Below are 25,960 nucleotides of genomic sequence, written 5' to 3'. Positions count from 1 at the left end.
ATCTCCCCCTTCTTTATTAATATCAACCATTTTCTCGACATGAATTACCACTCCATATATAACAGACCAGTGCCCTTGCTCTTTGAGCCATTCTTCAACAGTTTAGGTCTGCAAGAAGACTAGGGTTAAATAGAACATTTTAATGCTAGTGTTAAAGGCAGGGATCAGGGCGAGCAAGAGTGGAAGCATAATGGAAAGTGGCTATGGACTAAGTTTGGCTTTAAGGGATACTGTGGTCAAACATTACAGTAGTGTATTCTTCTCAGGGTGTTTAGTAGCATTTAGGTTTAGGGATTAATGTTACAGATTAGAATAGGTTAAGGGCCTCACACGACTGCTTTAAGTCAGTGTTATGGTGGGATCAACATTACCTGAACATTCTTACCTCTTCAAAATCATTATCTTCTGCTATCCAAGCTCCTCTTCCCTCCATCAAATCTCTCATCTCTCCTGGTCAGGCTTTCCTGACTTGCCCATATCAGCCATCTTCTTAGGGACAGCTTTTCGATGACTTTCATGAATTGGCTTTCATGAATTTAGAGTATCTGTCTCACCTCTGCTGGCTACTCCATGCCTGAGAAAGAACCAGCTCCTAAGCCAACATGGAGAAAGACACCAAGGCCTGTAAGAGCACCCTGCACAATGTGCCCAGCAGCTGTGCAACACCACAAAAGTGCACTTCTGGCCTACAAGTTTTGTTTCCAGAATGGTTTCTATGGACCCAGGGTAACTTCTTCCAGGCTGTCATGCAGGCTTTATGTTCCCCCAGGCATCTGGGAGGCAGTGGCCCCTTCTGTGTAGAAAACTGAAAGCAGCCCTCAAGAATGAATCAGGCAAAGCTGAAACATCTGACATGACAACAGCTATCCAAGACCTCTTCCTCTATGGGGCCTTCCAGGCACTTAGGAAGAGAGGATCTCACAAACTATGTGCAAAGCAGGTGCATCTGTTGGCCTATCACAGACACTGGCAGATGTGAGCCTAAAGGCATGGATCACAGCCAGGAGTCAAGGGATGACCTGTCAGCTGCTTCAGAAATACTCAACATGTACACACTGAATTGGAAATGGGACAAATAATGATATTTTATTGGGCAACAGCTAAATTAAAACTAAAAAATACTAGTGCTAACAATACTCAAAGACACAAACAAACAACAACAACAACAACAAAGAGAATATAGAAGAGAATATTGGTTCTCCCTATAATAAGTGACATTATGAATCATTTCCAGAAGATGATTGAAAAATAATTTCTTCTGAAACACATCAAGATATCAGTTTCCACAGTGCATATTTCAGTCCCTTATTCCTCATGCTATAGATGAAGGGATTCAATGCTGGAGGCACCACCGAGTACAGAACTGCCAACACATAGTCCAAGGATGGGGAAGAGACAGACGGGGGCTTCAGGTAGGCAAATATGATGGTGCTGACAAACAGGGAGACCACAACCAGGTGAGGGAGGCATGTGGAAAAGACTTTGAGCTGGCCCCGCTCAGAGGGCATCCTCAGCACAGCCCTGAAGATCTGAACATATGACACCACAATGAAAACAAAACAACCAAAGCCTAAAGAAAAGCTAAACACAAGTGCTCTGACTTCTCTGAGGTAGGAGTCTGCACATGAGAGCTTGAGGATCTGGGAGATTTCACAGAAGAACTGGTCCACAGCATTACCTTGGCAGAGGAGCACGGAAAATGTACTGGCCGTGTGCAGGACAGCATTGAGAAGCCCACTGCCCCAGGCAGCTGCTGCCATCTGGGCACAAGCTCTGCTGCCCAGGAGGCTTCCATAGTGCAGGGGCTTGCAGATGGCAACGTAGCGGTCATAGGACATGATGGTGAGAAGTGAATATTCCACGGACATAAAAAATACAAACAGAAACACCTGTGCAACACACCCATCATAAGTGATGGCCCTGTCGTCCCAGAGGGCATTGGCCATGGCTTTGGGGACAGTGGTGGAGATGCAGCCCAGGTCGAGGAGGGCGAGGTTGAGGAGGAAGAAGTACATGGGGGTGTGGAGACGGTGGTCACAGGCTACGGCGTTGAGGATGAGGCCGTTGCCCAGGAGGGCAGCCAGGTAGATGCCCAGGAAGAGTGCGAAGTGCAGGAGCTGCAGCTCCCTTGTGTCTGCGAATGCCAGGAGGAGGAACTCACTCACAGAGCTGCTGTTGGCCATTTGCTGGTTTGGGTCATTTGGTCATGCCCAAGGAAGAGAAAGCACTGCCAAGTTACAGCAGACTTATCTGAGAAGCTATTGCAGAGTTAGTGAGAAAAGCTTATTCTATTTCTCAGCTTAAACCCCCCAATATACTTGTTCCTTTCCAGGAAGACATTTGGCAGGTCACTTTCAGGAGTTCTGATTCATGCTGCCTGAGGGTATCTCTGGGAGAAGGGGACTCTGCTGTAGGCAACAGAGGAATTAGTCCTGCCCTATAGTATGAGGTAAAGAGGAAAATATCTCAGATAAAATGTAGTGATGATATCAAAGAACCTTACCCCTTTGTTGCTCATAGTTCAACCAATTGCTGAGCAGGTCTTTGGGGATTTTTTTTTTTAATTTTTTTTTTTTTTTTCCTTCTTGTTCTCAATACCCCCCAGCACTTAATGTCTTTTTCTAAGGCAGAAATCTTGGGCTTTTCTGCTGCACTCCAAGTGAAATCCTGTGGATCTTCAGAGGCAAAGGGACCGTCCCTTTAGTGAAGAGTGTCCTTCAGGGAGGATGGCCAGTCTGTCCATCAGTGCTTGTCTGAGCTGCCCTGTGCTGGCATCTCTTTGAGCTGCAGGACAATTACAATCAGGGTTTTACCTGAGAAGGACCTGAACACTGCTGAGAGCAGAGTAATCTAGGCTCAAAGTGCACATTTCCAGACACCTCACCCTGTTCCCATACTCCCCTTCCCCCAGGAACACCGAGGGCTCACTCCATGTGCATGTGAAATCCCCATCCCCAGCCAGACTGGAAACAAGAACAGCAGCAGCATGGTTAGGTGGAGAAGCAAGGAGGAATGGCACCGTGCTGCTGCCAGGGGAGGCAAGGCCAGAGAGGGACAGACAGACACTCAGCAGATTGTCCTGTGCTGCAGCTCTGCCTGCAGAGGAGACTGCTCATGCTCGTTGCAAATACTGTATGTTCTGTTCTGGCATGAAGACACAAAGACAGGGCACTGGGCATCAGAGGGTTTGCAGCTCCCAAAGATCAGCTAGGATAAAACCTGAAAGGGCCACAAAGATGGTGTTGGTGCAGTCTGTGGGCTGAGGTGTGGAAAGGGACTTTATGAAGTTCATCATTGACACATTGATCTCTCAGTGCAATGCTCTAGGAGTCTCGGTCTCCTGTACAATCCCAACAACCCATTACCATGAAGCCTGCCTGCCTTCCACTGCAAGAATTTACAAGCACAGATTGCAGAAAAATTCTTACCCTTCGGGTAGCCCCTGCTTTGGTCTTCCTCTTGAAAAATCAATGCCATTCTCTAAAACATCTACTCTGTGCTGGAGAAACAGAAAGAGCCATCCTGAGAGAAGCTATCAGCCATCAGATGTGCCAGCTGTAGAAGACCCATCTGGAAACCCCATCTGCATTTCCCTGCTGCCAGAGACTCACGGTGTCAAGAGCCTGCAGATCTGTCCTGCCACACGCTGCCCTCTGTTGTTGCACTCCTCGTTGCCGCCAATCACTCTCTCCTTCTCTCCCGGTGCCACCTGCGGTCAGAGCCTGCGCTGTGCAGAGGAGCTGCTCCTGGGCAGAGCTGTCTCTTTGCCACACTGGCCGCTTGCCAGCAGCTCCCCTTGGGCCCAGGAGCCCAGCCCACCTCAGCAGCACAGCACCCGACCATGGCATCACTTGCTCTGTGCCATTGGGCTCCCTCGAGGTGTCCTCAAGGCCTCAGGGCTGACAGCTCCTGAAGTCATCGGGGTCTCTCCTGGGGTGTGGTGTTTGAAGCAGACTGAAGTCAGCAGCGACTGCTCCTTGCTCAACATGGGAGAGACTGATGTTAGAAGAGTGATTTGTGCTATTGATGTACAGTTGTCAATATGTTGTGGTTTAACACATCTGGCAGCTGAGCACCACACAGCTGTTAGCTCACTGCCCCTACAGCTCCACAACTGTAAAGCTCATGGGTTGAGATGAAGACAGTTTAAAAGGACAGAAAAGGAAGAGATTAATAATAATAATAACAGCAACAATAACAACAATAATAATTAGGTGTACAAAGCAAGTGATGCACAATACAATTGCTCACCACCCAATGATCGATGCCCAGCCTGTCCTTGATCAGCGGTCCGCCCAGCCCTGGCCAGCCTGCATGGGAATCAAGTGTTGCGGTCCCTTGACATTTGTTTTAGGGTAAAACCAGCTTTCAGAAGGATTTGGATTCTTTCCTTCCCTTTCTCAAATACTTCTGCTCTGTTGCCCCACATGATGATGTCACCAAGGTATTGCAGGTGTTCAGGAGCTTCCCCCATTGCAGGGCAGTCTGGGTCAGTCCATGGTAAATGGTAGGGCCAATTGCTTTGTCCATCACCCCTTCCCTAGAGGGGGATCCCAGCTGCTTGGCTTATCTGCCCTCTAATTCCAGGCTATTGGCCCTGTTCTCCCAGCACTGGAGCAGCCAAGTGACAATGTGCTCATCTAGATGATGACTGACATTTTTTCACAAATCTGGGATAGGTTACTGATGCTGTTCTGATCTCTTCCTCTTTGCCCTCCTTCTTCCTTGATGGCCCAACTTTGTCGAAGCATTCCTTGTCTTCTTCCTCCTTTCTTGTCTGCATAGGAGTTTCCTTTCTAAAAAAAAAAAAAAGTTTTTTTTCATCCATTTTTTTCTCTTGCATATAGGTGCAACCAATAGTGGCACAGGTTGGTTCTCTGGCCCAGCTATGGGGCCCATCAGAGGATCAGAGGGGCTGGAGTGGCTGCAGGGCCTGTCACAGGGGTTGGAGTGTCTGCAGGGCCCATCGCAGGATTTGCTGTGGCTGCAGGGCCTTTCGGAGGAATTGGAGTGGCAGCAGGGACCGTCACACAGGGTGGAGTTGCAGGACGGCCTGTTACTGGACTTGGAGTAGCATTGACTGTGTCTTCTAAACATAGGAAAAACCCCAGCTCTTTGCAGCAATTTGTATCTTTTCACAACCCTTTTTCATGCATTTCACCATTTTTTTTAGGATTCTGCACTTGCTCAGGGGTGAAGTTCCAAAGCACTGGATGTGCTCACTGCTCTAGGTGCCTGCTAGTATCCTCCCATACTCCTAGCCTCTACTAAATCTCCTGCCTTGAGGCAGACTTCTGGATGGCACTCTCAAGTACTTGTTTAACCTTAAACAAAAGATGAAGCACATTCAGGGTCTCTCCTGGGGTGTGGTGTTTGAAGCAGACTGAAGTCATCACCGACTGCTCCTCTCTGAACATGGGAGAGACTGATTTTAGAAGTGTGATTTGTGCTGTTAGAGTGTGGTTGTGAAACATGTTGTGCTTTTAACCTGTCGGGCACTGAAGCTCCACAGAGCTGTTGGCTCACTCCCACCACTCAAAATCTTATTATTTGAAATATAGACAGTTTAAAAGGACAGAAAATGGCGATATAAGAATAACAGTAACAACAATAATAAATAATAATAATAATTATTATTATTATTATTATGTGTAAAGCATGTGATGCACAATGCAACTGCTCATCAACCACGGTCCAGCAGTCCCCTTGAACCTGGCCACACTGCATTAGAATCTCCTGTGCAGGTCCCTTGAGCTTACTTAGTTTTAGGGCAATGCAAGTTTTCAGAATGATTAGGACTATTTTCTTCCCTTTCTCAAATTCTCTTGAGCTGTGTTACCCCATGAGATGACAACATCAATATATTGCAGGTGTTCAGAAGCTTCCCCCTGTTCCAGGGCAGTCTGGACCAGCCCATGGCAACTCACAGAATCACAGAATCACAGGATTTCGAGGTTGGAAGAGACCTCAAGATCATCGAGTCCAACATCTAACCTAACACTAACAGTCCCCACTAAACCATATCCCTAAGCTCTACATCTAAACGTCTTTTGAAGACTTCCAGGGATGGTGACTCCACCACCTCCCTGGGCAGCCTGTTCCAATGCCTAACAACCCTCTCAGTAAAGTTCTTCCTAACATCTAACCTAAAACACCCCTGGTGCAACTTTAGCCAGTTCCCCCTCATCCTGTCACCAGGCACATGGGAGAACAGGCCAACCCCCACCTCACTACAGCCTCCTTTAAGGTACCTGTAGAGAGCAATAAGGTCGCCCCTGAGCCTCCTCTTCTCCAGGCTGAACAAGCCCAGCTCCTTTAGCCGCTCCTCGTAGGACTTGTTCTCCAGGCCCCTCACCAGCTTTGTCGCCCTTCTCTGGACCCTCTCAAGCACCTCGATGTCCTTCTTGTAGCAAGGGGCCCAAAACTGAACACAGTACTCGAGGTGCGGCCTCACCAGAGCCGAGTACAGGGGGACGATCACTTCCCTAGCCCTGCTGGTCACAGTGTTTCTGATACAAGCCAGGATGCCGTTGGCCTTCTTGGCCACCTGAGCACACTGCTGGCTCATATTCAGCCGACTGTCCACCATCACTCCCAGGTCCTTCTCTGCCTGGCAGCTCTCCAATGCGCATAGCTTGGTGTCATCTGCAAACTTACTGAGGGTGCACTCAATGCCCTCGTCCAGATCATCGATGAACATATTAAAGAGGACCGGCCCCAGCACCGAGCCCTGGGGGCCACCACTAGTGACTGGCCTCCAACTGGACTTGACTCCATTCACCACAACTCTTTGGGCCCGGCTATCCAGCCAGTTTCTAACCCAATGAAGCGTGCGCCAGTCCAAGCCAAGAGCAGCTAGTTTCTTGAGGAGAATGCTGTGGGAGACGGTGTCAAATGCCTTGCTGAAGTCAAGGTAGACCACATCCACAGCCTTTCCCTCGTCCACCCAGCACGTCACTTTGTCATAGAAGGAGATCAGGTTCGTCAAGCAGGATCTGCCTTCCATAAACCCATGCTGACTGGGCCCGATCGCCTGCTTGCCCCGCAAGTGCTGCATGATGACTCTCAAGAGGATCTGCTCCATGAGCTTCTCTGGTACTGAGGTCAAACTGACAGGCCTGTAGTTTCCTGGGTCAGCCCTCCGGCCCTTCTCATGTGATGGGCGTCACATTTGTTAGCCGCCAGTCAGCTGGGACCTCCCCCGATAGCCAGGACGGCTGATAAATGATGGATAGGGGCTTGGCCAGCTCCTCTGCCAGTTCTCTCAGTACCCTTGGGTGGATCCCATCCGGCCCCATCGATTTGTGCACATCCAAGTGCCGTAGCAGGTCACCAACCAGTTCTTTGTGGATATATTTGTATAGCTACAGCTGTAACTACAGCTATATGTGCAAGTAAAGGTAAATTTATATACAGAGTTACATGTGTACACACAGATAACTGGGAGAGAGATGGGCGAGTGGCTGGGATTCTAGGATTTTACATCACCTGAACTATCAAGAAACCAACCCAGCAGTGCTGGGAGCTGGGGAGAGGGGAGAGGTGGAGGAAGGTCCCAGTGACACGGCTGGGAGGTGGGTTGTGATGCCATTCCTACTGCAGTGACCTGACTGCCTGGTGGCAGGCAGGCAGACACGGCGATGTCATTGAGTGCATCACAAACCCCATGGGACACAGGGGGCAGCTCAGGCAGGGGACAGCTCTGTCCACCATGGCTGGGCTGCTGCTGCTGAGGTCACTTCCTCACAACAGTGCAATGGGCCAGGAGCAGGCAGGCCTCAGGAGGCCATCAAGAGCAGCAGCTGTGGAAGCTGCAGGCAGATGTCTGGGCCCTGGGGAGGGCTGCCCTGCAGTGATGCCAGCTGGACATGGGGTGGGAGCCTGTGGGACAAGGCATGGGAAAATGCTGGATATGACAGAGCACAGTGTGAGAAGGGAGAGAGTACAGGCAGGGCTGTGAGGGACAGCAACATCTCACGTGCCCTTGGTGGGCATAGATATGAGCAATGGCCAAACAACCATTCCAGCCTTTCCTAGCTTCCCCCCAATTCTCCCAACTCCCTGCTCTCTGCCCACCTCCCTGACCTCTGCCCAGCCCAGCCCAGCAGCCCAGGCTGGGGTGACCCCAAGGCAGTGCCCACAGCAGGTTGCTGCAGGGCTCTGGGCACTGCCACCACACCCCAGCCCCTCTGAAGGCCACAGCAGCTCCTGGGGGCACAGAGGGCTCAGTGCCACAGAGGGGAGCATCCGAGGCAGAAGCACACAGAGGTCAGTGTCCCCTGCTGTGTCCCCTGCTCTCTTCAGCAGCAGATCCTCAGAGGCCTGCAGCCCCTCCGTGCCATCCCTGGCGTTTCTCAGGCAGCTCCTGCTGCGCCAGGGCCAGGGCAGCCAGGCCTGAGCTGCTGCAGCCAGAAAAGGTTTTCTGGTTCCATTACTTCCTGATCAGCTGAGAGTGGGTCTCAGACAAAGAAGTTGTGGCTTCATTTATTTTGTTTAAATACACAGAGAGTCTGGCTCCTTGTTTATGCAAAGCCTCAGGGTCACAAAAGATATATTGGTACAAGGGGATGAAGAACAGCATTTCTTTGTGGAAAACAATATCACAAGGGAAAATGAAAAAACAAATCAAATCCATCCAGAAGTTAAGACAGCTTGCCCTATCATTACATAAACTCTAATTCATCTGAGGAAGAAGAAAAGAAGCAGTTTCTAGCTGAGGAAAGGTCCAGTCAGTTTCCTCGGCACATCCTTAAATATCTCCATGAAATCACTTTCCTAATGGCATTCCTGAGCTCCTGGTTCCGCATGCTGTAGATGAGGGTGTTCACTGCTGGGGGCATCACCGAGTACAGGACAGTCAACACCAGGTTCAGGGATGTCAAGGAGATGGAGGGGGGCTTCAGGTAGGCAAACATGCCTGTGCTAAGAAACAGGAAGACCACAGCCAGGTGAGGGAGGCATGTGGAAAAGGTTTTGTGCTGTCCCTGCTCAGAGGGGATCCTCAGCACAGCCCTGAAAATCTGCACATAGGAAAAAAGAATGAAAACAAAACACCCCAGAAAGAGAAAACCACTAAATGTGAGAAGCCCAATTTCCCTGAGGTAGGAGTCTGAGCAGGAGAGCTTGAGGATGGAGGGGATTTCACAGAAGAACTGGTCCACAGCATTGCCTTGGCAGAGGGGCAGGGAAAATGTATTGGCAGTGTGCAGCACAGCATAGAGAACCCCACTGCCCCAGGCAGCTGCTGCCATCTGGGCACAAGCTCTGCTGCCCAGGAGGCTTCCGTAGTGCAGGGGTTTGCAGATGGCAACGTAGCGGTCATAGGACATGACAGTGAGAACATAATACTCTGTTGACAGTAAAAAGAAGAAGAAAAAGACCTGTGCAACACATCCTGAGTATGAAATGGTGCTCATGTCCCAGAGGGCCATGGCTTTGGGCAGAGTGGTGGAGATGCAGCCCAGGTCAAGGAGGGCGAGGTTGAGGAGGAAGAAGTACATGGGGGTGTGGAGGTGGTGGTCATAGGCTATGGCGGTGAGGATGAGGCCGTTGCCCAGGAGGGCAGCCAGGTAGATGCCCAGGAAGAGCACAAAGTGCAGGAGCTGCAGCTCCCGTGTGTCTGCAAATGCCAGGAGGAGGAACCCGGTAATAGAGCTGCTGTTGGACATCTGATCCTCCTGGAAATAGGAATCTGCTCCTCTAGATAGGGAGGCCTGTTCAAGGAGGAAAGAGAATTGAAATGTTAGGGTGGACCTCTGTGAGGTAAACCTAGCCTATTGTTTTGTAGAAACCATAAAAAACTGCCTCTGCTTTTGGGAAGACTGGTCCTCTACTTGATCTCAAAGTGATGCTGCCTGATGGTTCTATGGGGGACAAGAGACTCTGCAGCAGACAAGTCTGTACTAGAACAGTAAGTAAATGGAACATGAGGTGGTCTCAAATGAACTGTGTTTGATGTAAAAAGGAGTTTTGGAGCATTTTTCTCAAAATTCATGCAACTGCAGAGCAGGGCTTTGTGCATAATGCTTTGGTTTTGTAAGGAATGTTTTAACAATTTGTGTCAATAGAGAGCTATTCGTATTTGTATGTTCTTTCTTTGAAGTCTCTGATGTCTGGGGGTTTCAGAACAACTGTTAACAACTAGTAACTGTTATGACTTCTGAATGGGACACTGTGCAAGCCCCTGATATCTGGCCAGGAGATTAAGGAGAAGAGAGAAGCTGAAGGACGGCTAGGAGACAAAACTTGCAGGAGACGCTGTGTAAGCTTTTGACATGCAGCCAAGGAGTACAAAGGGGAAGGACAAGAAAAAAAAACTGAGAGGAAGACTATGAGCCTTCAGCATGAAAGACCCCCAGAGGCAAGTGTAAAGTAACAAACCAAAGCACTATGCACAAAGCCCTGCTCTGCAGTTGTAACTTGCAGTTGTACACTTGCCCCCGCCCTACACCTGAGGAGTGTATTTAAGGCACAAATGCTTGGCGCTTGTACTGCTCACCAAGTAAAATCTTGGGGTCCTGCAAGGCAAAGGGACTGTCCCTCAGGGCAGAGTGAGGACAGCTGGGGTATCCATCAGTCCTATTCCCAGCTGCCCTGTGAGGGCACCTCTGGAGGATGGTCACAATCAGGTGTTTCCCTGAAAAGAACCTGGATGCTGCTGAGAGCAGAGGAATCCAGGTTCAAAGTGCAGATCTCTTAACCCCTCACCCATCTCATCGTATCTGAGGAGGATCTCAGGTCTCTGCTCTTCATGACTGTCACAGAGAGATCATAGCAGCTGCCCATATACAATGATTCAGCGGCATTTGTATGGCCTTAGGACTGATATGTCTTCTCCATGGGGCTGCTAGATAACACAGAGCTGCTAGGGCAGAGCTGTGCTCTTGTGGAGGGCAGCCTGCAGCCCGGAAGAAACCCCATGTAAAGAGTTAAATTTCCTTAGACTGATGTCCTGAAAGCAGAGTCAGCTTCTTCTCCACACACAGCATTTCCCCCAAGACCCAAGACTTAGGAGGGAACATGGATGCCTTTTATTCATGGACGTATCTGAGAGAACATCATCATCAGTTTTTGATCTGTATCTGAATTCTCATCCCCAAAACTCTAGTGAGTCCAAAGAAACTCATGACATTATTGTTAGATGAGAAAAAAAGCCAAAGAGTTTTTATGGGGAAGGCATCAGCAGGGCACGGATGGTAGGGAAGTGCCCCCCACCTCCTGCCTGCAGCTCACAGCCCCCATCCCATCCGCTGGGTGCTCAGCTCTGCCCTGCAGACACCTTCTGGCAGCAGGGCTCTGCCCAGGGGCAGCTCGCTAGCTCCGGGTCACACAGACAATTTTGGCACTGCCCATGTGGTGGCGAAGCTTATTATGAGCAGTTGGATAGGAAGGGGACTTGTGCAGTCCATGTAATGCTATTTTTGAAGGCTGAGGAGACTCAGATTTCTCTTGGAAATAGCAGAGTCCATTTCTACTCCCACTAAGCCAAAGAAGAAAAAAAGAGGAAAGCAGTAACGCAGGAAAGCTGAGCCTAAAGCAGCTAACACCTGCCCTGACTCTCCTCTTGAAAAGTCCCCTCGGAAACCACTGGTGGTGCTGTGGAGCTGTGAGCAGCCTGCCACAGGCAGCAGTCTACCACAGGAACCGGACTTGGTGGGGGTCCATGTAACCCTCCTCGTGTTGTCTTAGGACTGCAAGTCTCTCCTTGGCTTAGGACTCTCAGAATCTCCTTGGAAATATCAGATCTATTGCTCTTATCACTGAGCCAAAGAAAAGAAAACTGAAAGCTCAAAAGGCTCAGGAAATCTGAGAGGGAAGCCAAAAACCCCTCTCTGATCCTTCTTCTTGCAATATCCTCTTGGATACATCCTGCTTGTGCTGTGGAGCAGGCTGCCCCAGGCACCAGCCTCCCGCCAGCAGCAGGACCCTGCCCTGCCAGGGGGGCTCCTTCCACCCGCAGCTTCTCCCCGCAGTGCCCTGGGCAGCTCCCCGGGCAGGCTGAGTGCTGAGCCTGGCAGGCGGCAGAGGCCCTGCCCCGGCACACAGCCCCTGGGCCACAGCAGGGACCCTGCTCTGCACCACAGCCCTGGACACCCCTGCCTGCACCCCCGGCTTCTCCTGCCTCCACGAACTGCGCCTGCATTGCCCTCCAGCCAGAGACTTACCAGGTGCAGGGCTGGGAAGTCTTCTCCCGCAGGGAGCTCTGGGCATGCTGCCACTTGTGCCTGCCTTTAAGCACTGTGTCTCTGCAGGCAGTGCCCCCAGGCCTGCTGCGCTGTGCAGAGGAGCTGCTCCTGGGCAGAGCTGTCTCTCTGCAGCGCTGCCCGCTTGCCAGGAGCTCCCCTTGGGCCCAGGAGCCCGGCCCAGCTCAGCAGAGGAGGCCCAGCCCAAGGCCTCCCTTGCTCTGCCCCCCACCAGGCTCCCTGCACATGGCCCTGGGGCTGCAGGGGAACCTGCTGGGAAACAGCCTGAAGGCATCCCTGGGCTTCCCTTCCTCCCCTGGGCACACACACTTCTCACCAGCAGTGTCGTTTCTCCTATTGGAAATAAGTGTGCAGAAGTAGAGAATTACCTCTCCATGTCCCATCATCAGGCAGGACACCAAGAGATGGATGGGAGGGGGAGAGCTGAGGTCCTCTATCCCTTCAGAAGGAAGCCATTCAGATGAGCATTTTCATGCCCAGGCTCTTGGCACAAGGTCTGGGACAAGTCTGAGTTTGGCCCTTGTGCCACAGCTGAGGTGCTGCAGCCCAGATGTGCCCCAATGCCCTCAGCCTGGGGCACAGGCAGGAGGAGCTGGATCCCCGCCTGCTGTCACAGGGCTGGGACATTGATGGAAGAGCTGCTGAGGTGTGTGGAGACAGGTCTCTCAGCCTGGGGTGCTGTGCTGGATGGGGGCAGATTGTTCAGAAGAGACAAGCAGGGATGATAAAGAGCAAACACGTTTGCCTTTCCGTCGTGTACCACCTCTGCCTCCTGCATGGCAGACCAGGGGATGGTGCTGAGGCCTTCTCAAATCTCAGAGCCCCATGTGATATCTGGGATGGAAGGTCCTGGCATGCACTGGAATTCCCTCCATATAACACATCCTACTTCTCCAAGTGAGCGACATGCAGTGAAGAGGAATTCAGGCACACTGAGGGTCTGCTACATCCCAGGTGCCTTCGCTCCACATCCTATATTCCATGGCCTTTGTCACCATTTGGGCATGTTCCTGGTGGATTTGTCAGGATCCTGTGGAAAAGAACTGGGCAGAAGGGAGGTGAGAATTTCTCAGGACAAGAAGGGAAATCTCTCATAATTCTCGCGAGCTGTCCTGTCTCCTTGCTGCTGAACTAATAGGACATTAAATGACACGGGCTGATGTCACAGGGGGTGCACTGCATCACCAGGATATCGTCACACGAGCAGTGGCAGTGCCGGCACTTCCCTGCAAGGCCTGGTCCCTGCTGGGCACTGCTTGGGTGCTCCCCAGCGCTGTCCTTGTGTGGCCAGGAGTGGGGTCAGCAGGCAGCAAGCTTGCACTGGGCGACCCTCGCTGACGGGCGGAGGAGCAGGGGCACCTTGCAGAGGAGCTGTGGTTGAGGAGCCAGGGCGGGCATCCCTTGTCCTGAGCTGAGGACCAGCAGCAAGTGAGATGGAGGGTGCTGGATGAATGGGTGACCATCTCCTCTGACCTGACTTCCCTGTTTCCAGTGCTCCTGCAGCTCTCCTCCAAAGGTGAGGGTGTCAGGAGCCCCTTCCGAAGGGGTGGCCCAGGAGCTGTCAGATGTCCAAAGCTGCAAGTCCTGGGCTTTGGGGGGAGGCTGGACAAGGCTGTTGGCTGCTGTGAGAGCCCTGCCTGAGTGTCCCTCTGAGCTCAGGGGACAATGTGGCAGGCAGGACTCCTGGGTCCAGATGGTAGGGATGCCCTTATCCCTAGGGCATCTCTAGGCATGTCTCCTTGCTATGGGGGACAATGCAGGGCCAGGTTTCCCTGGGAAATTGTGCCTCTTTGGGATCTGACTCTGTGTGGAAAGATGGCCAGTGTCCCAGGGCCTGGTGTGGCCTGCAGCTCCCACTGGCTTCTCAGGAGTGCACCAGAAATGCCTGTGTTGGAAATCAAGCCTTCCTCTTCTACTGCTCTCATTCAGGGGAATCTCTCTTCATTCCCATTTGTGTGGCCAAGCTGGCAGAGCATGTCCTGGGTGCTGAGATGCCATCTCTTGAATGCCACAGCCCTAGTTCTGAACCTTTCCCATACCCCTACTGTGGTGGATTTACCGTGCTACACAGGTGATCTCTTCCACCCTACTCCATCACAACCCCTCCCCAGAGGAAAAGAGGAAGTAAACATTTTTTTGTGTGTTTGTTTGACGTCCTAGGATTTGGAGTTTTCTTCAGCAGTAGCGCTCCATGGGCCGCAGCTTTCTGCAGGCCAAATCTACCTGCTCCACTGGAGGCTTCTCCATGGGCTGCAGTGTGGAGATCTGCTCCATTGTGGGACCCATGGGCTGCAGGGGAACTTCTGGTGTCTGGAGCACCTCCTGACCTTGGTGTCTGCAGGACTGGTTCTCACTCCTCTCTCTCCAAGCTGCTGTTTCCCAGCAGGTTTTTCACTATTTAAATCTGCTCTCACAGAGGCACAACCAGCATTGCCCATTGGCTCGGCTCCGACCAGCAGCTGCCGTGGCCTGGAGTGGGCTGGACATTGGTCAGCAGGTGGTGAGCAATTACACTGTGCATCACATGCTTTGTGCATTCTATTATCATCATCATCAACAACAACAACATCTTTATTATTATTATTTCCCTTTATTTGCTCTCCTATTAAACAGTCTTTATCTCAACCCATGAGATTTTATCTTTTTTTTCCCTTCAATTCTCTCCCCCATCCCACTGGTAGGGTGTGCAGCAAACGGCTATGCGGTGCTGAGCTGCCTGCCAGGTTAAACCACAACACTCCCTTTGGCACATAAGGTAGGGCCCAAAGGGTAGAGATAATGACAGATCTGCCCAGAGCATGTTACATGCAAAATTAAATTGTTATGAGCTTATTATTTGTTGAAACGATGTTGATTTTTTGTGGATCTCAGGATTGTAGTTGTGTTTGGTCTCTGAATTATGTTCAATAGCACATTACCAACTGTGTGTTCCTTGCAGTGTTGTTTATCACTTTCAGGGGCTGGTTTAAGGTTATTATTTTGCTGTAATGTGTAACACTGGCTTATGGCATGATAAAATTATTGGATGTGAGACTTATCTGCTAGTTGTACTCAGCATTGCTGTCACCACCACACTACAGGAACCACCTATGAGAAACTATTCTGCTCTTATGAGGCCCCATTTAGAGTACTGCATCCATGTCTGGGGTCCCCAGTACAAGAAGAATATTGATCTGTTAGAATGGGTCCAGAGGAGAGCCACAAAGTTGGTCAAAAGGCTGGAGAACCTCTCCTATGAAGTAACGCTGAGAGAGCTGGGAATGTTGAGCCTGAAGAAGGGAAGGCTCAGGGGTGACCTCATTGCATCTTTTCAATTTTTAAAGGGGGCTTATAAAAAAGATGGAGAGTGACCTTCTCCTCATGCAACCAATGAGAGGACAAAGGGGGATGATATTAGACTAAAAGTGGGAGATTTAAAGTAGAGATTAGGAGGAAATTCTTCACAATGAGGCACTGGAACAGGTTGCCCAGAGAAGCTGTGGATGCCCCATCCCTGGAGGTGTTCATGACCAGCTTGCATGAGGCCCTGAGCAACCTGTTCTAGTGGGTGGCATCCCTGCCCATGGCAGGAGGGTTGGAACTAGGTGTTATATAAAGTCCCTTAAAACCTAAGACATTCTATGATTCTGAGATTCTCTTCTGGGACTTCCTGTGGCCTCAGCTTCCCTTCAGTCTTCCAGGAGGACCTGAGCTGAAGAACCTTGTCTGGGGATGATCTCTAGGATAAGGGCCAGCACATGGGTTAGCAGAGGCTGTCTGACTGTCTCAAGGACATGTGCTGCATACAAGTACAGCAGGAGAGCAGGAAGCTCACATGGCTGCTGGCTCATGCTTCCATCAATGTAAACCCTGGCACGGGATCCCAGCCTTGCTTTCCAAGACTCTCTTCACACAGGGCAAGGGCATTAAGAGATTGTCAGGTTAGGGCGCCAGTCCTTCTTCAGTCACTGCTCAAACCGGGTGGTGCACCAGGAAGCCATGGACATGTGGTTCTGCATGAGGAGTACAAGTTAGGGTACCCACAGTCCAGTTCTTGTCTTGGATGAGATGAACACGAGTATTTGAGGCAACTTCTAGACAAAGTCAGCTTCCATCTGACCTCTCCTCATCCCTCCTCTTGCCTCTCCAGCTCTTCCTGGCTGTCTCCCCATGCTGCCCATAGGGCTGGTAGTGCTATGAGCAGACCAAGCAGGCTGTGGTGCCCAAGAGGTGACTGCACACTGGCTGTGCTGCACACAGTGGGAAGTAGGCCCAGCTGGATTGGGATCACAGCTGCTAAGCTCTCACTCTGGGTTCAACATCTGTGTCAGATGCTCAGAAAGACTAGGGAACCTTTCCAAGGACTCTAGAGGTTTCCAGGTATCTTTACAAATCCAGGCAGTTGTACTTCCTCAAGGATGAGAGGAACCACTGTAATGGGTTTATATGGCAAGGTTTTGGCAGCAGGGGGCCATAGGCATGGCTTCTGTGAGAAGACTCTGGAAGCTGCCCCACGTTAGGTTAGGGCCGTGCTGCTGACCAGAGCCGAGCCAATAAGTGATGTTGTTTGTGCCTCTGTGAGAGCATATTTAAGAAAGGGAAAACAAACAAACAACAACAGAAACAAAACCATGATGCCACACAGCAGCTGGGAGAATGAGAGGAGTGAGAAACAGCCTTGCAGGCGCCAACGTCAGTGAAGAAGGAGGGGGAGAGGTGCTCCAGGTGCCGGAGCAGAAGTCTCCTGCACCCTGTGGTGAGGCCCATGGTGAAGCACTGTCCCTCTGCAGCCCACGGAGTACCACGGTGGAGCAGGGTTCCACACTGCAGCCCGTGGAGGAGACCACAGTGGAGCAGGTGATGGAAGCTGAGGTATGTGGAGGACCTCTGCTGGAGCAGATTCTGGGCCTGACCTGCAGCCCGTGGAGAGGAACCCACACAGGAGCAGGTGACTTGGCAGGAGCTGCTGCCCGTGAGGGACCCAGGTTGGAGCAGTTTGCTCCTGAGGGAAGGACCCCATGGTATGGACCCTTATCAGGAGCAGTTCTTGAAGAACTGCTGCCTGTGGGAACCCCACAGCACAGGGGACAGGAGTGATCGAGAAGGAGCGGCAGAGGCAAAGTGCTGTAGACTGACCACAACCCCCATTCCCTCATTCCCCTGCACCACTCGGGGAGGAGGTGGAAGAGGGTGGATGGTGGGGAGGCATTTTTGGTTTCTTTCCTGTGTTTCTCATTCTCTAGCTTGTTAGTAATAGCCAATAAATCTTACTATCTCCCTACTCTGAGTCTGTTTTGCCCATCACAATAATTGTTGAGTGATCCCCCTGTCCTTATCTCAACCCTTGAGCCATTTTCATTGCATTTTCTCCCCCTTTCCGCTTGAGGAGGGGGAATGAAAGAGTGGCTGTGGTAGAGCTTGGCTGCCCACCCGAGTAAAACCACAACACTTCTTACCACTCTCATGGTGAGGAAATGTTTCCTAATGTCCAGATTGAACCGCCCCTGGTGCAGCTTTGTGCCATTCCATTGGGCCTGAGGATGACTTGAATCCTTTTCCAGACCCACCTTCCCTGTGCCCGCTGGATCCACATTTCCTCCGTGGAGACTGCAGACATCTCATTTGCCTTTAGAAACCGAGATACCAAAAAGACACTATGAGAGAGCCAGCTCAGTCCCAGTGGCACACATATTTTATAGGGGCTACAGGAAAAGAGAGCAGGTTGATGTTTCAGATTAAATGAGACAAAGCCAAAAGTGTGTCGGAACATCACAATGGTACTTAACAACAACAAAAGCAACAACAATAATAATATAATAATAATAATAACAAAATGCACAGGACTGTCATGAATATACTGTGAGTCATTTGTGGAGACAGATGAGAAGTTTACCAGCAGTGAAAACTCTCAATGAAATCACTTTGTTCAGTGCAACTTTCAGCTCCTGGTTTCTCATGCTGTAGATGAAGGGGTTCACTGCTGGGGGAACCACTGAGTACAGAACTGCCACAACCAGGTCCAGGAATGGGAAGGAGATGGAGGGGGGCTTCAGGTAGGTAAACATGACAGTGCTGAGAAACAGGGAGACCACAGCCAGGTGAGGGAGGCACATGGAGAAGGCTTTGTGCCGGCCCTTCTCAGAGGGCATCTTCAGCACGGCCCTGATGATCTGAACATAGGAGAGCACAATGAATACAAAACACCCAAAATCGATGAAAATATTACCCATAAGAACCGAAACTTCACTAAGGAAGGTCTGTGGACAGGAGAGCTTGAGGATCTGGGGAATTTCACAGAAAAATTGGTTCACAGCGTTGCCTTGGCAGAAGGGCAGGGAAAATGTACTGGCCGTGTGCAGGACAGCACTGAGAACCCCGCTGCCCCAGGCAGCTGCTGCCATCTGGGCACAGGCTCTGCTGCCCAGGAGGGTCCCGTAGTGCAGGGGCTTGCAGATGGCAACGTAGCGGTCATAGGACATGACAGTGAGAAGAGAATACTCTGCTGAAAACAAGAAGACGGTCAGAAAGACCTGTGCAGCACATCCTGCATAGGAAATGGCCCTGGTGTCCCAGAGGGAATTGGCCATGGCTTTGGGGACAGTGGTGGAGATGCAGCCCAGGTCAATCAGGGCAAGGTTGAGGAGGAAGAAGTACATGGGGGTGTGGAGGCGGTGGTCGCAGGCTACGGCAGTGAGGATGAGGCTGTTGCCCAGGAGGGCGGCCAGGTAGATGCCCAGGAAGAGCACGAAGTGCAGGAGCTGCATCTCCCGTGTGTCTGCGAATGCCAGCAGGAGGAACTCGGTGATGGAGCTGCTGTTGGACATTTGAGTCCTTTGGGCATGGGGACCTGTCTGAGGAAGAAAATACAGCAAGATATTATGCCAGACTCTGTAAGGAAAACTCTATTTCTTGTACAAACCTTGGAAGTGTGTGCTGAGGTCAAAATAATCCAATTTCAATGTGCAGATCTCCAAACTCCTGTTTGGAGTTGGGGATCTTCACAAGTTGGGGATTGTCTCAGTTCTCCCCACGTAGCAAGAGACAGACAGATCATTGCAGCTGACCTAGTCGAGATGTCCAGTAGCATTTCCATGCCCTTAAGTCTCACGTGTCTTCTCCACAGAGCTGCTATGGCAGAGCTTTGCCCTAGTGGAGGACAGCCTGCAGCCCAGCAGAACACTTGCAAAAGAATGCCCTAAACATGGGGCGACCTGAACACAGAGACAGCTCATTCACAGCCCCACACACAGCATTTCCACAACCCGACACATCAGGAAGGGACATGGATGCTTTTCCTCCATTAACATATCTGCATGGCAGAACATGCAGGAACTGCGCCTGAGCTGCACCTGAAATATCCTCTACATCGCTGACTCCAAAAGCAACTGATGAACAAGTTCCCATGCAATTATGTCTATACGTCTATGCTGGGGGAAGGGAAGAGTCCAAGGGGCTGTACTGTGGAAGGCATCAGCAATGCCCGGATGGCAGGGAGGTGCCCAAATCGCCTCTACCATGGAGATACTGGGAGCAGCTCCCTCTCACTCCCTGCCCATGGCTCTGCTGCCTGCAGCTGTCCCTGCCTGCAGCTGGGTCTCTGTCCCCACGCCTCCTGCCTGCAGCTCACAGCCCCCATCCCACCCACTGGGTGCTCAGCTCTGCCCTGCAGACACCTCCTGGCAGCAGGGCTCTGCACAGGGGCAGCTCGCTGGGGGCACGTCCTAGAGCCCAGGTCACACAGACCCTGCTGACACTGCACGTGTAGTGATGGAGCTTTCTATGGGAAGTAAAGGGACTTGTTACGGTCCTGGGAATGCTCCTTATGCAGGCTTAGGAATCTTAGAATCTTCTTTGAAAAAACAGCCTCTATTTCCAATCCCACAGGGATGTAGAAGAGAAAACTAAAAGCAGAGGATCAGGAAAGCTGCGATGGAAGCATCTAACCCCTGATTGGCTTCTTGCCTTCTTGCACAGTTAGGATACACCCTAACTGTGCTGTAGATCTGTGAGCAGGCTGCCCCAGGTAACAGCCTCCCACCAGCAGCAGGACCCTGCCCTGCCGGGGGGGCTCCTTCCACCCGCAGCTTCTCCCCGCAGCGCCCTGGGCAGCTCCCCAGGCAGGCTGAGTGCTGAGCCTGGCAGGCGGCAGAGGCCCTGGCCCGGCACACAGCCCCTGGGCCACAACAGGGACCCTGCTCTGCACCACAGCCCTGGACACCCCTTTCAGCAACCTGGCTGCAGAGCCTGCTGCCAGACTGTGAAAAGAGAGCAGTCAGGGCCCGGCCTTTCTGCATTTTCCTTCTGCCACAGACTTACCCTGTAATGTGCTGCAAGCATTGATTCCCCATCGAGCTTTCAGTATCCCCTCAATTCACATAGCCCGTAACCTCTATCTCCCTTCTCTCCCCTCCCAGTGCCAGCCTCAGGCAGTGCCCCCAGGCCTGCTGCGCTGTGCAGAGGAGCTGCTCCTGGGCAGAGCTGTCTCTCTGCAGCGCTGCCCGCTTGCCAGGAGCTCCCCTTGGGCCCAGGAGCCCGGCCCAGCTCAGCAGCAGAGGCCCAGCCCAAGGCCTCCCTTGCTCTGCCCCCCACCAGGCTCCCTGCACATGGCCCTGGGGCTGCAGGGGAACCTGCTGGGAAACAGCCTGAAGGAATCCCTTGGGTTCCCTTCCTCACATGGCACATACACTTCTTCACACCAGTGTCATTTCTCCTTACAGAACACCAATTAAGTGTAACAATCACATCTTCTTGTCCCAGTATCAGTTTGGACATGAAGTCATGGTCAGGGACTGATCTCCTTCATCCCCACTTCAGGAAATAATTCAGCAGTCAGTCAAGGCATCTCATGCTGGTTGTTATTCCTGGGGCTGGAAAGGGATCTCAGCTCCCTCCCATATCTGCCACAGACCCACAGGAGCTGGGATTCCTCAGGCCTCAGTTCAGGTGTCCACAACATAGGCACCTTAATGCGAATTATTGAGCCACAATAGCTCCTTAGTGGAGATAGAAGACAGGCAGGAGCTGATCAGATGGAAATACCTGCTGAAATTTGAGGTTAATCCTCTGGGAATCTGATGGGGCATTCCTCAGGCCAACTGAAATGGCAGCAGATGCCACATGTAGGACAACTGAACCTGTCCCTACTCCTTATGTGTAGGTCAGCCTGCAGAGGCTGTCAGCAGAGCAAAAGGAGTCGTGTCACAGGGAGACCTAAACCTATTCTGTTCTCTTTTAAATGTTCTCTTTTTTCCTTTCTCTTCTATGTCACCCTTGGCTGTAATGGCTGTTGTGTCTCGGTCATCTCCACAGGGCCTCAGCTCTGACCAGCCAGGTCTCCCTGCCATTTGTGCCTTGAGGCAGGACTCTGCAGGGGTACAACAGGTCATCAGTGAGGATAAAATCAGTGGTTACTTTGCAAACTACACCCTTAACAGTCCATGGAACCTGCATCCAAGGCCCCTGTGTGAGCGATGTGACATCAGCGATGTGACCACAGCGATGTGACCTCAGCGCGGGAACCTCAACGCGGGAACCTCAGCGATGTGACCTCAGCGTGGGAACCTCAGAGATGTGACCTCAGCGCAGGAACCTCAGAGATGTGACCTCAGCGCGGGAACCTCAGCGCTGTGACCTCAGCGCGGGAACCTCAGCGATGTGACCTCAGCGCGAGAACCTCAGCGATGTCACTTAAGCGAGGGAACCTCAGCGCAGGAACCTCAGCGATATGACCGCAGAAGGGAACCTCAGTGCGGGAACCTCAGCGATGTGACCTCAGCGCCGGAACCTCAGCGCGGGAACCTCAGCGATGTCACCTAAGCGTGGGAACCTCAGCGCGGGAACCTCAGCGCGAGAACCTCAGCGATGTGACCTCAGCGTGGGAACCTCAGCGATGTGACCTCAGCGCGGGAACCTCAGCGCAGGAACCTCAGCGATGTGACTTCACCGTGGGAACCTCAGCGATGTGACCTCAGCGCTGGAACATCAGCGATGTGACCTCAGTGACGGAACCTCAGAGCGGGAACCACAGTGCTGAGACCTCAGCGTGGGCACCTCAGCGATGTGACCTCAGCTTGGGAACCTCAGCGCGGGAATCTCAGCGATGTGACCTCAGCGCGGGAACCTCAGCGACGTGACCTCAGCGCGGGAACCTCAGCGCGGGAAACACAGCTCTGTGACCTCAGCGCGGGAACCTCAGCAGTGTGACCTCAGCACGGGAACCTCAGTGCGGGAAACTCAGCGATGTGACCTCAGCGCAGGAACCTCAGCGATGTGACCTCAGCACGGGAACCTCAACGCGGGAACCTCAGAGATGTGACCTCAGCTATGTGACCTGAGCGCGGGAAACTCAGTGATGTGACCTCAGCGCGGGAACCTCAGAGCGGGAACCTCAGCGATGTGACTTCACCGTGGGAACCTCAGCGATCTGACCGCATGTCGTGGTTCCGCTCGAGTGGGCAGCCGAGCTCCACCACAGCCGCTCTCTCACTCCCCCTCCTCAAAGAGGAATGGGGAGAAAATATGTGAAAGGGGCTCAAGGATTGAGACAAGGACGAGAAAATCACGCAATAATTAGTGTAACGGGCAAACCAGACTCAGCATAAGAAGACAGATACTAAGATTTATTGCTCATTACTAACAAGCTAAAGAAGTGAGAAACAAAGGAAAGAAACCAAAAGCACCTCCCCCCCCATCCACCCTCTTCCACCTCCTCCCCCCGAGCGGCGCAGGGGAACGGGGGAATGGGGGTTATGGTCAGTCTACAACACTTCTTCTCTGCCGCTCCTTCTCGGTCACTCTCGTCCCCTGTGCTGTGGGGTCCCACCCACGGGATGCAGTCCTTGACGAACTGATCCGGCGTGGGCTTCCCACAGGCAGCAGCTCTTTCAGAACTGCTCCAGATATGGGTCCGTACCACGGGGTCCATCCCTCAGGAGAAAAATGCTCCAACCTGGCTCCCCTACGGGCAGCAGCTCCTGCCAGATCACCTGCTCCTGCGTGGTCTCCTCTCCACGGGCTACAGGTCCGGCCTGGAATCTGCTCCGGCAGGGGTCTTCCACAGGCGGCAGCCTCCGTCCGTGCAGGGCCACCTGCTCCACCGTGGTCTCCTCCACGGGCTGCAGCGTGAAACCCTGCTCCACCGTGGTACTCCATGGGCTGCAGGGGGACATCCTGCTTCACCATGGTCCTCACCACAGGCCGCAGGGGACTTCTGCTCCGGCGCCTGGAGCACCTCTCCCCCTCCTTCTACACTGACCTTGGCACCTGCAAGGCTGTTTCTCACTCCCTTGACTCTCCCGGCTGCTGTGTGGCGCAGCGTTTTTTTCCCTGTCTTAAATATGCTCTCACAGAGGCGCAAAACAACATCGCTTATTGGCTCAGATCTGGAAAACAACGGGGCCCTTCCCAAACATGGGGCGGCTTCTAGATCTTTCTCACAGAAACCACTCCTATGGCCCCCTGCTACCAAAACCTTGCCACGTAAACCCACTAGACCGCAACGCGGGAACCTCAGCGATGTGACCTCAGCGCGAGAACCTAAACAATGTGACCTCAGCGCGGGAACATCAGAAGTGTGACCTCACAGCGGGAACCTCAGCAATGTGACCTCAGCACGGGAACCTCAGCGCTGTGACCTCAGCGCGGGAACCTCAGCGATGTGACCAAAGCGTGGGAACCTCAGCGCGGGAACCTCAGCTCTGTGACCTCAGCGCGGGAACCTAAACAATGTGACCTCAGCGTGGGAAACTCAGCGTGGGAACCTCAGCCGTGTGACCTCAGCGCAGGAACCTCAGCAATATGACGTCAGCGTGGGAACCGAAACAATGTGACCTCAGCGCGGGAACCTCAGAGTGGGAACCTCAGCAGTGTGTTCTCACAGCGGGAACCTCAGCGATGTGACCTCAGCGCAGGAACCTCAGCGATGTCACCTCAGCACGGAAACCTCAGCGATGTTACCTAAGCAATGGGACCTTAGCGCGGGCACGTCAGTGCGGGAACCTCAGCGATATGACCTCAGCGTGGGAACCTCAGCGCGGGAACCTCAGCGATGTGACCTCAGCGCGGGAACCTCAGCGCGGGAACCTCAGCGATGTGACCTCAGTGCGGGAACCTCAGAGCGGGAAACACAGCGCTGTGATCTCAGCGCGGGAACCTCTGCGATGTCACCTAAGCGATGGGACCCCAGCGCGGGCACCTCAGCGTGGGAACCTCAGCGATGTGACCTCAGCGTGGGAACCTCAGCGCGGGAACCTCAGCGATGTCACCGAAGCTATGTGACCTCAGCGCGGGAACATCAGCGATGTGACCTCAGCACGGGAACCTCAGCGATGTGACCTCAGTGCGGGAACCTCAGAGCGGGAAACACAGCGCTGTGACCTCATTGCGGGAACCTCTGCGATGTCACCTAAGCGATGGGACCCCAGCGCGGGCACCTCAGCGCTGTGACCTCAGCGATGTGATCTGAGCGCGGGAACCTCAGCGATGTGACCTCAGCGTGGGAACCTCAGCGCGGGAACCTTAGCGATGTGACCTCAGCGATGTGACCTCAGCGCGGGAACCTCAGCGCGGGAACCTCAGCGATGTGACCTCAGCGATGTGAACTCAGCGCGGGCAGCTCAGCTCTGTGACCTCAGCGCGGGAACCTCAGCGTGGGAACCTCAGCAGTGTCACGTCAGCGCGGGAACCTCAGCGTGGGAACCTCAACAGTGTGACCTCACAGCGGGAACCTCAGCGATGTGACCTCAGCGATGTGACCACAGCGCGGAAACCTCAGCGATGTGACCTCAGCGCGGGAACCTCAACGCGGGAACCTCAGAGATGTGACCTCAGCTATGTGACCTCAGCGCAGGAAACTCAGTGATGTGACCTCAGCGCGGGAACCTCAGCGATGTGACCAAAGCGTGGGAACCTCAGCAGTGTCACGTCAGCATGGGAAGCTCAGCGTAGGAACCTCAACAGTGTGACTTCACAGCGGGAACCTCAGCGATGTGACCTCAGCGCGGGAACCTCAGCAATGTGACCAAAGCGTGGGAACCTCTGCGCGGGAACCTCAGCTCTGTGACCTCAGCGCGGGAACCTAAACAATGTGACCTCAGCGCGGGAACCTCAGCGTGGGAACCTCAGTAATGTGAGCTCAGCGTGGGAACCTAAACAATGTGACCTCAGCGCGGGAACCTCAGCGTGACAACCTCAGCAGTGTCACGTCAGCGCGGGAACCTCAGCACGGGAACCTCAGCGTTGTGACCTCAGCGCGGGAACCTCAGCGCGGGAACCTCAGCAACATGACCTCAGCGTGGGAACCACAGCGATGTGACCTCAGCACGGGAACCTCAGCTCTGTGACCTCAGCGCGGGAATCTCAGCGTTGTGACTTCAGCGCGGGAACCTCAGCGATGTGACCAAAGCATGGGAACATCAGCGTGGGAACCTCAACGCGGGAACCTAAACAATGTGACCTCAGCGCGGGAACCTCAGCGTGGGAACCTCAGCAATGTCACATGAGCATGGGAAGCTCAGCGTAGGAACCTCAACAGTGTGACCTCACAGCGGGAACCTCAGCGATGTCACCTAAGCGATGTGACCTCAGCGCGGGAACATCAGCGACGTGACCAAAGCGTGGGAACCTCTGCGCGGGAACCTCAGCTCTGTGAGCTCAGCGCGGGAACCTCAGCGATGTGACCTCAGCGCGGGAACCTCAGCGTGGGAACCTCAGTAATGTGAGCTCAGCGCGGGAACCTCAGCGTTGTTACCTCAGCGCGGGAACCTCAGCGTTGTGACCAC

The 25,960-nt window shown here is 52.8% G+C and overlaps 3 protein-coding genes across 3 annotated transcripts in view; all 3 read right to left on the bottom strand.

Moving 5' to 3' along the window:
- LOC119712973 (uncharacterized) overlaps nucleotides 1–25,960 on the bottom strand; it is a 672,213-nt gene that overhangs the window by 585,098 nt on the left and 61,155 nt on the right. The gene's annotated exons all lie outside the window — the stretch shown is intronic.
- Nucleotides 8,730–9,972, bottom strand: LOC139999789 (olfactory receptor 14A16-like). Its single transcript, XM_072029413.1, has one exon. The coding sequence runs from the start codon at nucleotides 9,666–9,668 to the stop codon at nucleotides 8,730–8,732; it is 939 nt and encodes a 312-aa protein (XP_071885514.1). The 5' UTR covers nucleotides 9,669–9,972.
- LOC113840729 (olfactory receptor 14A16-like) lies at nucleotides 18,047–19,420 on the bottom strand. Its single transcript, XM_027447475.3, has one exon. It carries the CDS (start codon nucleotides 19,004–19,006, stop codon nucleotides 18,047–18,049), a length of 960 nt encoding a protein of 319 aa, XP_027303276.2. The 5' UTR covers nucleotides 19,007–19,420.

This window comes from Anas platyrhynchos, chromosome 30 (assembly GCF_047663525.1).
Source record: "Anas platyrhynchos isolate ZD024472 breed Pekin duck chromosome 30, IASCAAS_PekinDuck_T2T, whole genome shotgun sequence".
NCBI lineage: Eukaryota > Metazoa > Chordata > Aves > Anseriformes > Anatidae > Anas > Anas platyrhynchos.
Note: the sequence above shows the minus strand (reverse complement) of the source record. Positions and strands in the feature narration are given on the sequence as shown.

Excerpts from the sequence above, each read along its gene's own strand:
- LOC113840729 (XM_027447475.3), bottom strand. The coding sequence starts at position 19,006 with ATGTCCAACAGCAGCTCCATCACCGAGTTCCTCCTGCTGGCATTCGCA.
- LOC139999789 (XM_072029413.1), bottom strand. The coding sequence starts at position 9,668 with ATGTCCAACAGCAGCTCTATTACCGGGTTCCTCCTCCTGGCATTTGCA.